At 41.4% G+C, this 14,095-nt stretch overlaps 1 protein-coding gene across 3 annotated transcripts in view; it reads left to right on the forward strand.

Moving 5' to 3' along the window:
* Nucleotides 1-14,095, forward strand: part of CENPC (centromere protein C) — a 66,151-nt gene that overhangs the window by 668 nt on the left and 51,388 nt on the right. For 2 of the 3 annotated variants that reach the window (XM_053265747.1, XM_053265748.1), the window contains exons 2-5: nt 3,820-3,863; nt 6,078-6,145; nt 7,214-7,308; nt 10,807-10,903. In XM_053265747.1, the coding sequence (XP_053121722.1) occupies nt 3,820-3,863; nt 6,078-6,145; nt 7,214-7,308; nt 10,807-10,903 (304 nt within the window). Of the gene's footprint in view, nt 1-655; nt 824-3,819; nt 3,864-6,077; nt 6,146-7,213; nt 7,309-10,806; nt 10,904-14,095 lie in introns of those variants that run through there. The other variant, XM_053265746.1, reaches the window with a different exon arrangement.

The raw sequence follows: 14,095 nt of genomic DNA on the forward strand, positions 1-14,095 counted from the left end.
TATGAAGGGTCACTATTAGGGCTACTATTTGTATGCCACATTTCAATGGAAAGTTCCTAGCCACCCCCTGGGCAGTGCTGAGTGCTCTTCTTCTGTGGTTTTTCCCAGTAGTGACCTGTGACGGCCATTTGGTTGAAAGGGAAACTGCACCTCCCCCCCCTTAAAGGCAGCCCTAACATTTCCCCAAAAGCCAAAGCAGGGGGGAGGTTTTTTTTAATCGAGGGGTATACTAGAAAATAGGGTCTGATCCTTGAGAACAGTTGGAGTGTACGATGAGCATTTTATTAATAACTCTATAGTGAAACTTTGTCATAGTCCTAGTTAAAGCAATTGGATGCGCGAGAGTGCATGGAGGCAAGGTGGTGTTCTGGTCAGAGGCGCTCTTACTCCTCGACTTGGGCCTGAAGTCCAGGGCCTCCACACACCCCTGGGGGCCTCAAAATCCTTTTTAGTCTGTCCCAGGGTGTGTGGTTGTGTTAAAAATGTGTTTAAAATACTGGGTGGGTGGGTGTCTCCAAGGGCCTTTAGGTCCAGGCTCCAGAATTTCCTAGGTGCACCTCTGGTTCTGGTATCAAGTGTTTATGCTTGTCTATTTACTTGTACACTGTACACTGAAGTCAAGATGTACCTGTTCTCCTTCCAAAAAGCTGCCTTCAAAAGACTTCAAAGGATGAAGTGGAAATTTGAACTCAAGTGGATGTGTGCATACCAAGAACACTTTTGGCCAAATATTTATTTATTTATTACATGTATAGCCTGCTCTTTCTCTGAGGAGCTCAGAGCGGTGTACGTGGTTATTTTATCCTCACAACAACCATGTGAGGTAGGTTAGGCTGAGAAATACAGTACATAACTGGCCCAGAGTCGCCCAGTGAGTTTTATGGTTGAATGGGAATTCAAACTCGGGTCTTCCCAGTCCTAGTCCAACACTCTAACCACTACGCTATGCTGCAATTGATTTAAAAGAGATGGGACTAAAACTGTATTAGAGGATCAAGTTGGTATCCTTGATCCTCTTATTTCATGTACTGGACATTATACCCCTGCATATCCTATATGGAAATTTATTTTGTTTATTTAGTCAACATATTTTTATACCTTCCAAAACTTTCGTCTCTAGGTGGTTTACAACAAAGCAAAATAAATAACAGAAAAAATTAAAACATTAATTAAAACAAAATAAATAGTGACAGTAAAAGTTAAATCATTACAACAACTTAAAATTTTCAAACAATGTTAAAACTAGTAAAACAATATTTAATTAAAAGCCCGGGTGAACAGATGCATCTTTAAAGACTTAAAGATGCAACCTCAGTTATTTGAATGAATATCAAAGACCACATGTTAAATTTCTTCAAAAACAAAATACTTTTAATTCTGTTTTAAGCATTCTTTTTGCTGCTTATCAAAGCTCTTTTTACCCAAATGTATTAAGAACCCATGCATATCATGAGTAGGTGGCAATTCTATTTACAGCTGACCATACACCTATGGTTGGGTAACTTCTTATTCACCTACAGTTTCCCAGCCAGCCAGGTTCTGTTCTGTGGAAATCTCAGGCCTAGTTCGCACATACATCTGTCAGGAACAAGAAGACGGGTCTGTGGTCTCTGTCCATACACAAGTAAAGGCTCTGTTAATTCTGAGCTCCCCCAAACAAAACAAGCAGGAACCTCCAAAGGCCTATAGAATACAAAGATCTTTTCTTGTCAACTAAATACTAGCAATATATGCTACAGCTAGCCTTTTTTTGAAGATTTGTGAAGGAGAGTCTTGTCAGACCAACCTTTTCAATAAGTTCAAACAGTCATCATTCACACTATCCTTAGTCCCCCCCCCCCTCCTCTGATATGAGCAAGGCGAGGTCTCCGGGCGTGGGGGGTAAAGATTGCTGTACTACTCGCAATCTGATGTTTTGGGACTATTCAGTTTCCTTATACAAGGGTTTGCTATAAGGCCCAGGGACCAGTGACAGCCCCCATCAACCCTGAGTGCACCTCCCTAATTGGCCTCTGTGAGGCTTCAGCAAAAACTTTCTGAAGCCCATAAAGCTCAAAGTAAAAGTTCAGAACTGGAAAATATGGAACTGATATATGAGACAGACGCATTACATGCAAAGCAAGATAAGTCAAGCCTTAATTTGTTATAATTGTGATGATCATGGCATACAGCTCATGAAAACCCCAAATCCACAATCCCAGAAAATTAGAATATTACATGGAACCAAGAAGACAAGGATTGTAGAATAGAACAATCTCGGACCTCTGAAAAGTATAAGCATGCATATGTATTCAGTACTTGGTTTGGGCCCCTTTTGCAGCAATTACTGCCTCAATGCGGCGTGGCATGGATGCTATCAGCCTGTGGCACTAATGAGGTGTTATGGAAGACCAGGATGCTTCATTAGCGGCCTTCAGCTCTTCTGCATTGTTTGGTCTCATGTCTCTCATCCTTCTCTTGGCAATGCCCCATAGATTCTCTATGGGGTCAGGTCAGGCGAGTTTGCTGGCCAATCAAGCACAGTACACTGTATACTTTTCAGAGGTCCAATATTGTTCTATTCTACAATCCTTGTCTTCTTGGTTCCATGTAATATTCTAATTTTCTGAGATTGTGGATTTGGGGTTTTCATGAGCATCACAATTATAACAAATTAAGGCTTGACTTATCTCGCTTTGCATGTAATGCGTCTGTCTCATATATTAGTTTCACCTTTTAATTTGCATTACTGAAATTAATGGACTTTTGCATGATATTCTAATTTTCCGAGTTTCACCTGTATAGTGTTTGTGTATTCTGAACTTTCTCTAAAAATAATGTATATGTTCTGTTTCTGCATGACAATATGCAGGAGGAGGAGAGCAAGCATGACTTCTCCCCTTTGCTAAGCAGGGTCTACCCTGGTTGCATATGAATGGGAGACTACATGCATGAGCACTATAAGCTGCTCTTGGAAGAGAAGGTTCCAAGTTCCCTCCCTAGCATCTCCAAGGTTGTACTGAGAGAGATTCCTGCCTGCAACCTTGGAGAAGCTGCCATCAGTTTGTGTAGACCATACTGAGCTAGATGGACCAATGGTCTGACTTGGTATATGGCAGCTTCCTACTGAGGTCTGCATAGTGTTTCTAAGACCAAATAATACCACCAAGTCTCATTTTATTTATTTTTTCTGTGTTCCTTACTGGCAAAAAATAAGACTAGCTTATTGGCCAACTTCCAGACTAAAATGTGCTGGCAGAAGATTGTTGCACAAGAGGTTGGGGAGGGTGATTTCAGGGACATATTTTCAGGACGTACAAGTAGCTGCAGAGAAGGGAGGGTTACTGAAAATCATGGAAAACAATCTGCTACTAGCACATTGTTGGTCTGGATCAGTTGGCCAGTTTCCTTAAGATGCAGCATTCTGCACCTCCATCTGACACTGCGTACATGTGTAATATAAAATAATTTGTAAATATTGTTTGAAAAAAACTAAAGCATTTGTTTTTCTACACTTCAAAAACATACCGCTAATAGGATAATTTTAAAGTACTAACAAAATTATAGATGATACAGTTCACTTTACTAAAATAAGAAAACAAATTGGTTTGATAAGAAAGTAATGAATATATTTCAGAATTTCCAGTGTTTACACCTCTATGCAGCATCAGCTGTCTTAGTATTGTTATTTTGTCATCTGTGGAATTGAAAGAATGGTCACCATCTCCTTCACATTAAAACAGAAAGATCTCAAATGCAGGGAGGCATATAGAAATGGTTAATTCAATTAATTTTCTTACTCAAGAAGCATCTTCATGGTTGTTTCTTTGTTTTCAACAGAGCCATTTAAAAAGCTACAGAGCAAGATACCGCCTCAGAGAAAGGTAAATTACATTTTGTTTGCTTCTCAAACTTTGATTCCCTATTTCTGAAACAGTTTAAAATGTAGATATTTTGCATTGGTAAGCTTGCAATGTTTTTTATTGGCCATAATCCAACAAATAAAAGAGCTAGTTTTGCACTTTAAAGGAAGATTTGAACTTGAACATTCTTGAGCAGCAGTTGCTGCGTGCACCCCGCTCCCCACTACTATACCACACAGCAGATTGAGCTTGCTATTCAAACACTTTTGTGACATGGCATGATGTCAAAAGAAAAAGTCCCACTGGTCATGCCCAAGCCCTTGGGTGCTCTGAAAGTAGCTCTTTTGATCCCATGCATCATTTGTTTTTATTCTATGTATTGTATAGTTAGAAATTCTTGTTGTTTGTTCAAACCTTAATATATGTGTTTCTTAATACATTTGTTTCTTTAAATCTGTTTCATGATAGCTTCCTCAATTATGTTGGAAGTACTCTTGTTCCAAACTAGGAATTCTTTTGCAGAGCATGCTTAGATGCATGTGTGAAAAGTTCTGTCCAAGAGTTTTCACATTTTTTTGAAGGTGGGAGTGTGGGCAGCTTCACTCCTCCATATCTTTTTTTTTTTTTTTTTTGGTAGGCTTGGAACTGTCCCGTTAGATGCAATGAATGAGCAAGTTCTTGTTGATACAGGTTCACTATATAAAAGGAACTATATAAAGTGGATGTGGGACTTCAGATGACTGCTTTGTACCTTTTCGCACATCCATCTTCTGATCTTATGACCTTGTTTAATTTTTATCTTTCCCATTTATAAACTCAAATTTACAGTAGATTTTTGCCGTTTGAGAATTCCATGTGTGGGGCTGAATGCTTGCATTTTCTATAGGAGAAATGTATTAAAAAATGTGCTCTGCATATCTGTCCCAGAAATGAATTTTTATTTCTTTGATCAATTAAAACTAAAACAAAACACAAGTAAAAATATGCACACTTTTGTATTTCTTTCCTGTAGAAAAAGCATATTCAATAATTGTTAGATTAGCATAGTTGCATTTTTGTATTGCTACGTCTTCAATAGGTTTTATACAGTATGCTGAAGAAAAAAGAGGGTGGGGAGATGTGCTGTTTTCTAGGTTAGTGGAACAGCCAACCTTTGGTTTCTGCCATCAGACTGAGTGCAGCAGTGCAAGATTGCAGTGAATCGATAGTGAGTGTGAAGGCAATGTACTGGCCGAAAGAGGAGAAAGAAAGACAGTAGGAGATTGTCAGTAGGAGATTGTCACCAATCATATAAGTATTTATACCTGAATGAGATGTGTGCTTGCATTTGTGTGTGGAAACCAGCTAATGGAGCATACATGGTAACAGTTTGTGGGATGCAGTGAGGACAACACCCCACATCCCTTCATGCATCAGTGTCAACAGCAGATTGTGTTAAAAACTACAGATGCATATAAACTGAACTTGTTTCTAGAATCTCTAATTGCAGATATAGAGGTATCTTATTTTGGCTTTGATACATTTGTTTTTGAATTGAGTAGGCAGCATGGCTACTGTCTGAATAGAGGTTAGTTGGTTGCACATCCATCATGAAGTCAGGACTAGGGATATGCACAAACTTGTTCAGAGGCCCTTTTACGGGCCTCCGAACAGGTTCGAACCCCGGGGCCGGTTTGATGTTTGAAGGCCCCGGGGGTGGGGCTTTAAGGGCAGTGGGGGGGGGGTGCTTTTACCCCTCCTGCCGCTTTTCCCTTGCTGGCATAATTTTTTTGTAAAATCCTTTGGGGTGGCAGCGTCCTTCCCTGCTGCCCCGTTGCCCTCTGTGGCCGGAAGTACTGGGCACGCGTGCACATTAGACGGGTCCGCACGCGATATGCACCCAGTACTTCCAGCCGAGGAGGGCAACTGGGCGGCAGGGAGGGATTCTGCCGCCCTGAAGGTTTTTACAAAAAAATTATGCCGGCAGGAGAAAAGTGGTGGGAGGGGTAAGTGCACCCCCCCCTTAAAGCACCACCTACGCCGCTTCCGAACTGCCCAGCCGCAGTTTCGTGCACATCCCTAGTCAGGACTCTGCAGTTTTGCTTCAGTATCTGGCTCTATCTTGTAGAATACACCATAAGCTTGTTTGGCAAGGTAAAATTATCCCTTCTGAACTACAACTAAGACAGTATTTGCAAGTTGCGAACATTTTTGATGTTGCTGATTTCATGTAACTTTTTCTCTCCCTTCCCTTAGTCAAAGGCAAGCTATTGATATACAGCAAGGACAAAATGTACTGAAATTTATTCAAGATTGTTTTGAAAGTAAGTTCCCTTTTTTGTATATAGATTTACAATGCAGTGTAGAACATGTGAAATACTTTATATTAAAGTGTACATTTATTTTAAAAATTTGTATCCTGGCTTTTATTTGGCAACATGCATGGTACAGTACAGTTCAACATGGTACAGTACAATACAGTATAGAATAATAACAATAAAATAGTTCAATGTATAGTAAAATATACAGTAAAAATGCACCAGACACAAAAGAACTTATAGCTATTTAATAAGCAGTTACTCAACTGATATTGGTGGAAAATGTCTTCTGAAAAAACTGAGTCCAGAGGGCTATCATGATCTATGGCAGGGTTTCCCAACCAGTGGTACTCCTGATGTTGCTGAACTACAACTCCCATAATCCCCATCCACAATAAATTGTAGCTGGGGATGATGGGAGTTGTAGTTTAACAACATCTGGTGTTCCACTGGGAATCCCTGGTTTATGGTATCAAATGTCACTGAGAGATCCAGCAGAACTTGGCCATATGTAGTGCACTGGAGAGACCAGAGTTGTTTCAGTCCCAAACCTGGGCTGGAAACAGAATTGAGAAAGATCCAGATAATCGGTTTAATGTAGGAACCTCTGTGGCTGAGTCACCACTACATTCTCAAGCATTTTGCCCAAGAATGGTAGGTTGGAAATTGCTAATTGCCAGAAGATCCTGCTTCTAGAGAAGGCTTCTTCTTTTTCAAGAGAGAGAGGGCAGATCACCACTAACGTTAAAGCAGATGACACCACATCCTCTGCCAAAGATATGATTATCACCCTCCCTGCCCATTCAGACAATCCCCCTGCAGCCTTGACTAACTAGAATGGACAAGGGTCTGAGCATGCATGTGATCAGTCTTGTTTCCACCAGGATCGTGCCCACAGATTGCACAAGAAAAAGCCCTGAAGGGTTTTTTAAACCCAACAAAAAGGTTTTAAAAAGGGTCAACTTTGATAAGTACATATATATTCTAAGATAAGATGTTCCTATCTGGAAAAATGGTGTAATGCATATTACTAGACCTTTCCTTTAACAGTGTGGGGTTCTTTTTCCTCTGTAGCTTGTGCCAAAGAATGTACAGTAAACTCCCCTAGTTCATCATCATGTTCATCACCAGATCTGAATCAAATTCAGGTTCCATCTAACAGAAAAGAGGTAAGTTTCTGTTAGTAATATAACATTTTATTGAGTCCTGTGCATACACTGTGCAATCTCATTTATCCAATCAGCTTAGGAAAATACGTTTGGTCAGCTGAAGGTGGTTTGGTTGTGAAGGAGTTAGTTTTTCTTTTCTTAGTTGCTATTGTCTGATTTGAAAATCATGCTTTGCTGTTATGAAAATATGTTATTGATGGGCACACTGTAGCTGGTTTTATTTAGTCTAACTGATGTGATGATTCTTCCACTGAAACTGCTACTCGTATAAGAGGGGGCAGGGAGTCTTCTTATAAGGGGGGTAGATTCAAGCTGCTGCTATACCTCTGATACAAAATCATATTGATGTGATTATGTGTGGGCTACAGATATTCTACATGATGATGAGTTCCTGGAGTTTTAGAGCAGGATGGATTGTTGCTGAACTAGCTAAGACAGAGTTGACGGACCACTTATTGCCTCTGAAGGAGACAATGACGGGTTGTGTGGCGTAGGGGTGGTTCACCTTTGGAGGACGCTACTGACGTTGAGGGCACCTGACTCTTTCCTCTTGATTGTGAGAGGAGTGGACATTGTCAGCTCAGGAGTGAAAGTTCTCGTTTGATCTAGGAGTGGGCATTTGTGAGTTGTTGTTGTTGGGACTACACGTTTCTTTTCCTGAATGCCAATAGCCTGGTGTTTTCCCCAGCGGGCTGGTGAGGTTGGGTGGGATGTTATCTGGGATGTGTTTCTCTTCGCTGATTGAGGGGTGGGGAGATATGGCAGTGGGAAATGGCTAGCCATTCTAGGGGGTGAGAAAGTGGATCATCAGGTAGTGGCCACCTCCATTTAGTCCCTCTCCTAACCCAAGATTAGAAACTTTCATAATTCTTTTGGCAAACTCCATAGTCCTAAAGTGCTTCTGGTAAACTCTTGGTCAGTAAATTAATAAACATCTAATCATCCAGATTATAATCTGGGATGAGGAATCTGACCTAGCTTGTATCACTGAGAGCTGGTTGGACCAGCTGTGCAGGGTTACCTTCCAGTGTTTCCTCTAAGGCGTGTATGTGTGTGTGTGTTTACAAGTTTTTTTAATGTCCACTCAGTTAATTGTAGATCCTGCTCAGATTGAATCAGGAAGGCCCCATTCTGAATGCACATGTGCATGCACTGCCTTGATACTGCCACCCAGAAAAAAACTCATTCTGCACACAGATGAAGAAGATTAGGGGGAATACTGTTGCCCTCTCTCAGTTGTGTTCTCAGGGCTACAGGATACTGAGCAGCCTCACCTGCAGGGATGGAGGGGTGGAGTTGCAATACTCTTGTCAATCCATCCCACTATCTAGATATTCCTTTTGGAAATCATGTGGGTTTGAATACATATCTGAAGCTGGTTGTTTGGGACAAGATAAAGATTATGTTGTACTGCCCACCCTACTAGTCTCTCTGCCTGATCTGACCAGGTTGGTCTCGACGGTGGTGTTGAAGTCTCCCAGGCTTATAGCACTGGATGATTTCAGTGTTCATTCTGGAGAACTTGCTCCAGGTTCAGCTCAGAACCTCATGGCCACCATGGGCATGTCCCAGTTAATAACACCGCCCACTCATAGGGCAGGGCACATTATTGGCATAGTGTTTCTGAAGAGAAGGTAGTGAAGGAAATTATCTACCCTTTTCTCATTGACATAACTTCCTGAGGGCATTCAGGTTTGTCATATTCTTTAACCTCCACAAGGGTGGGGGTTCTGTTAAGATGGTCTGTACGTCCCTGGAGGTTTATGGATCCAGATGGATTTCTGATGACTATGGGGGATTTTACCACCAATAAATTTGATGATTCTGCTGAGGCCCCAGTCATCCTGTTGATATTGGTGTGATATGAGCTATTGATATTATTGCTCTTAAGCATCCTGGCCACAGCCTCAGGAGCTGCTAGTGATGACTCCATGGAGGAAGATTTGAGACAAACCCTACCATACATGGATTAGAGGCTGTTCCTGGAAATATATGAACAGGCATCTACAAACCCACTTGCCAACTCACCAGTGGTGAGTTTCCCAGCCCTTTGGCAAGCAGGACACACAGCACCGCACAGTTCTTCTCACCAGAAGTCTCATTTCCACTGCCATTTTGAGAAGGTAAGAAACAGCAGGAATCCTTCCTGAGCAGTAGGAGAGAGCTCCCACTGTTCCTTACCATCTCCATACTGCGGTGCAAATTAGAGAAGACTTGCTTCTCTCCTAAGCCATCTGTCTGTTTGTCAGAAAATGAGCTGAGGGAAAAGAGGGGATTGGTGGTGACCACAAATAATGGTTGGCTAGTGAGCTAAGCCTAAATTTATGGATTCCTGTATGTGATGATAATGGCAATGAAGATAAATTACATTTCTGTCACCATTGTATCCAAGATAGTAATTTGGAGCTCTTTCAAATTATGCGTAGCCCCTCTGATCATCTGGTGGGCACTTTTGTGGCCTGCTGTGACCAGTTTGCGAGGCACTTTGCACTTAATATAGCTCACATTCACTATGACCTGGATATATGATATACCAGCAGTGACTGTCTGCCCTGGATTATTTTAACTTGTTCAGCCTCAGGATGTTAAAATAATATTGTTTTCAGCAGACTTAACATTCAGTCATCAGATCAATTCTTCCAAAACAACATCATGCCCAAGAAAAGCAGGAACCCTCTTCTTCCCTCCTTTACCATCCACTCACTCCTGTGGGGAGAAGGCGATTCCTGTTGCCCTCTTTCTTCTTCCTCCTCCTTTCTTCCTACCTCTTCCCCTCTCCTTTGCTGAGAGAAAGCACCCCATGCTGTCTTTGTTTCCCTCTTTCTCCCCCCTGCCACTTCCTCGACAAGTGCTTCATGGAAGAGCCCATGAGGATGCCCACTAGGGGAGGAGTGAGGCAGCAGCAGAAGGAAGAAAGCAACCCAGAAAAATGCCTCCCCTGTAATGGAGGGTAACATTCTAAACTCCACCACAAGCTTATACACAGATATACACACAGTTCCTGTCAAGAACAAAGACAATGTATACACACATAAATCCCAACATCCCCTTCAGTGCACGGGGTGGGTGGAGAGAAATACTGGTGGAGGCAAGAGGGAAGGAATCTGGCAAGCAGGGAGAAATGCTGCCACGAGTCCCATCATCCCCAGCCACAGTGGCCAATAGTTCAGAATGATGGGAGATGTAACTCAGCATCTTCAGGAGGACCGAAGTTGTGCAGCTCTGCAATAGATGCACCAAGAAGTTTGTGTCCTTTGCTTTGGCCTTTGGAGCAGTGTATTTGTGGCAAATTACACTAGTGTTGTATAAATGATGATGTAAGCATTTTTCTCTGCATTAAGATTATCTCCATAGAAGAAACCCAAAGTGTATGAAATGGCCATAACACCACAGTTGGTTTACATGTAAAAAACAAAATGTTCTTTACCAAATGTTTGTTTTACTGTTGTGTCATTAACAACTTCTCTTTCCATTTCTGCTGCACCCTCCGATCGTCAGAAAGAACAGCGAGGTCCTGATAAAATTAACTATGTGATGAGTGCCTTTAATACCTTCACTTTCTTACCATCACCAGATAGAAAAGACAGGAGTTCAGGTAGGCAGCATTATTGAATTGCTAGTCATTTGAATATGGTTTTGTAAAGTGTTCAAATTCGGTGGAATTAATGTTTTCTCAAGTAGGAAAAGGGGAGGGGGATAATTTCTGTATAACTTAAAATGCAAACGTAGCAGTTCCAATTCCTGCTATATAGCTGTCACCATGTAAGAGATGTGTGTCATGAGGACTAAGCTTGCTTTGGAGGGAAGGTAGGTTTGTTTATATGTATTGTAGGAGAAGTAAATTCCAGTGCCTGATTTCTGAGAGCAAGCAGGGTGGGGGAAATGAATGAGAAAACCAAATGGAAAAGTAGTTCTTTGAAATGGAGTGGAATGTGACTTCTCTAAATGGTGTGGGCAGGTTGGAGGAAAGAGAGCAGATGGAGCTGCCTTGTATGCAAATAAGAATATCGAATTTGTGAGAAATTCAGTAGATGGAGGGTATCTTTGAAGAGGTTGCTCCCCTCACTCACTTCATAAGAACATAAGAAAAGCTCCACTGAATCAGGCCAGAGGCCCTTCCAGTCCAGCCTCTTGCCTCATGCAGTAGCTGGCCAAGTGTATTTGGGAAGCCCACAAGCAGGAGGAAGAGGGCAACCACCCCCTCCTGTTGGTGTTCCCTAGCAGCTGGTGTTTAGGGACATGCCACTTCTAATCCTGATGGAAGTATACAGCTACCAAGGTTAGTAGCTGTTGATAGTCCTATCCTCCATGGATTTGCTTAATCCCCTTTTAAAAGCATCTTAATTGGTGCCTTTGGTAGGCAGAGTTATACATATTAGACCCTTTCTCTTCTTTTGTGGGAAAGAGCCCTTTACAGTTTCAGAATGGAATGCAGAGGGGTCAAGAAATGTTGGCTGTGTTCACCAACCAGACAAAAAAAATTCTCGTCAAGCTGTGTTGGTACATTACTTGTCTGGCTTGTTTTCACTTGTTAGGCATCATTTTTTTACTTGTCAGAAACAAGTAGACTAGTGGATTTCCCAAGCCCTGGTAATGTAAGTGAGAGGTAAAAGCTATGAATCTATCATAATGATTGTTATAGCTCAGCTATAAGAGACCTTCTAGTTGTGGAGAGGGGGGAAAGCAAGAGATATAGTGGACTTCACTGTTTCAGAAGACATTTGACCTCTGAGTGTGCTGCTCCCTGGTCAAACAAACCTGAGGGGGCTTAGACAAAGGTATGGTACTTAGATTCTTTTACCAATTATTTTGATAAGCATATTTTGAACTCTAAATATATTCAAAGAACACCTTCTGGAGGAATTGATAAAGTGCCATATTACTAATGAAAGCAGTGCTGTGCAACTGCTCAGAAGTGGGTTTAGGTTGTTCCACAGCTACCCTGTTGCACTACATTGTTGCTTTCACGTTCCACAGCTGCCCCAGGAAGTCCCTAACATAGATGTTCCTCTGCGCTTTTTTTTTGCCAAAATCAGTGCTTAAAAAGCAATGTTTAAAAATGCAAAACATCAAATTAAAACATTCCCTTCAAAATGATCAAAAATAAGTATTATATATTCATAGAAATAAAATAACAAGGGAAATAAAAATGAGACTTAAGTTTCCACAATAAATATAGAATAATACATTCTTCACCAAATGCGTTTTGACCTGGGAAAAGAGCTGGTCTTCTGGTAGCAAGCATGACTTGACCCCTTAGCTAAGCAGGGTCCACCCTGGTTACATATTGAAAGGGAGACTATAAGTGTGAGCACTGTAAGATATTCCCCTCAGGGGATGGAGCTGCTCCGGAAAGAGCATCTAGGTTCCAAGTTCCTTCCCTGGCATCTCCAAGATAGGGCTGAGAAAGATTCCTCTACCCCTGCTAACTGGGCAAAGAGGCACCTTTTATTGTGGTGATTCTCTTTATTTAGCAGGGGAAGAGTAACTGGCCCTATCCACCCCCAGCACAGTACTTCCAGTGACTGTTGCTGGTGTGTGTCTTATGTTTCTTTTTAGAATGTGAGCCCTTTGGGGACAGAGAGCCATCTTATTTGTTATTTCTCTTTGTAAACCGCCCTGAGCCATTTTTGGAAGGGCGGTATAGAAATCGAATTATTATTATTATTTTCTTGTTTACACAGTCAGACAGGTGTTATTGACTGGTTTGTTTTATCCAGACATCGAGTCCTTCCCAAGGACCTGGGATGGCTGAATTTTATTGTCAGTTGTTATAGATATCGTCACAGCATATAGGCTGTTCCCAGTAAAGCTGCTTTTTGTAATTGGCTGATGGTGATTTCTGTGGCCCCTATGGTGTTCAGGTGCTCTTCAAGGTCTTTTGGAACTGCACCCAGGGCGCCAATTACCACTGGGATGATTTTGGTCTTTTTCTGCCACAGCCTTTCAATTTCAATTTGTAGATCTTTGTATTTGGTGATTTTTTCTATTTCTTTTTCTTCTATTCTGCTATCCCCTGGTATTGCTATGTCGATTATTTTCACTTGTTTTTCTTTCTTCTCAACTACAGTTATATCTGGTGTATTGTGTGGCAGATGTTTGTCTATTTGTAGTCAGAAGTCCCATAATATTTTTACATCTTCATTTTCTACCACTTTTTCAATTTTATGGTCCCACCAATTCTTGGCTACAGGTAGCTTGTATTTTTTGCAGATGTTCCAGTGTATCATCCCTGCTACCTTGTCATGCCTTTGTTTGTAGTCAGTCTGTGCGATCTTTTTACAACAGCTGATTAGGTGGTCCACTGTTTCATCTGCTTCTTTACAAAGGCGGCACTTGCTGTTTGTTGTTGACTTTTTGACTTTTGCTCTTATTGCATTTGTTCTTAGTGCCTGTTCTTGCGCAGCCAGTATTAAACCTCTGTTTCTTTCTTCAAGTTGCCATTCTTAAGCCATTGCCAGGTCTTGGTGATGTCTGATTTTCCACTTATATTGTGCAAATATTGACCATGCAGTGGCTTATTTCTCCATTTTTCTGCTCGGTTCTTGACTTGTTCTTTCTTGTAGGCCTGCTTTGTTTCATTGGTGTTGAATAGTTTCTTGTTCTTGACCATTTGAAGTGCATCTTCTTCACTGTCCTTTATATATTCTTCAAGGCCTCTTTTCTCCTCCTCTACTGTTTGATGGACTTGCAGCATTCCTCTTCCACCTGAGCTGCGAGGGAGGTATAGCCTATCGACATCACTGCGGGGGTGCAGAGCATGAATGATGGTCATTATTTTCCTGGT

The sequence above is a fragment of the Hemicordylus capensis genome, chromosome 6, assembly GCF_027244095.1.
Source record: "Hemicordylus capensis ecotype Gifberg chromosome 6, rHemCap1.1.pri, whole genome shotgun sequence".
Taxonomy (NCBI): Eukaryota; Metazoa; Chordata; class Lepidosauria; order Squamata; family Cordylidae; genus Hemicordylus; species Hemicordylus capensis.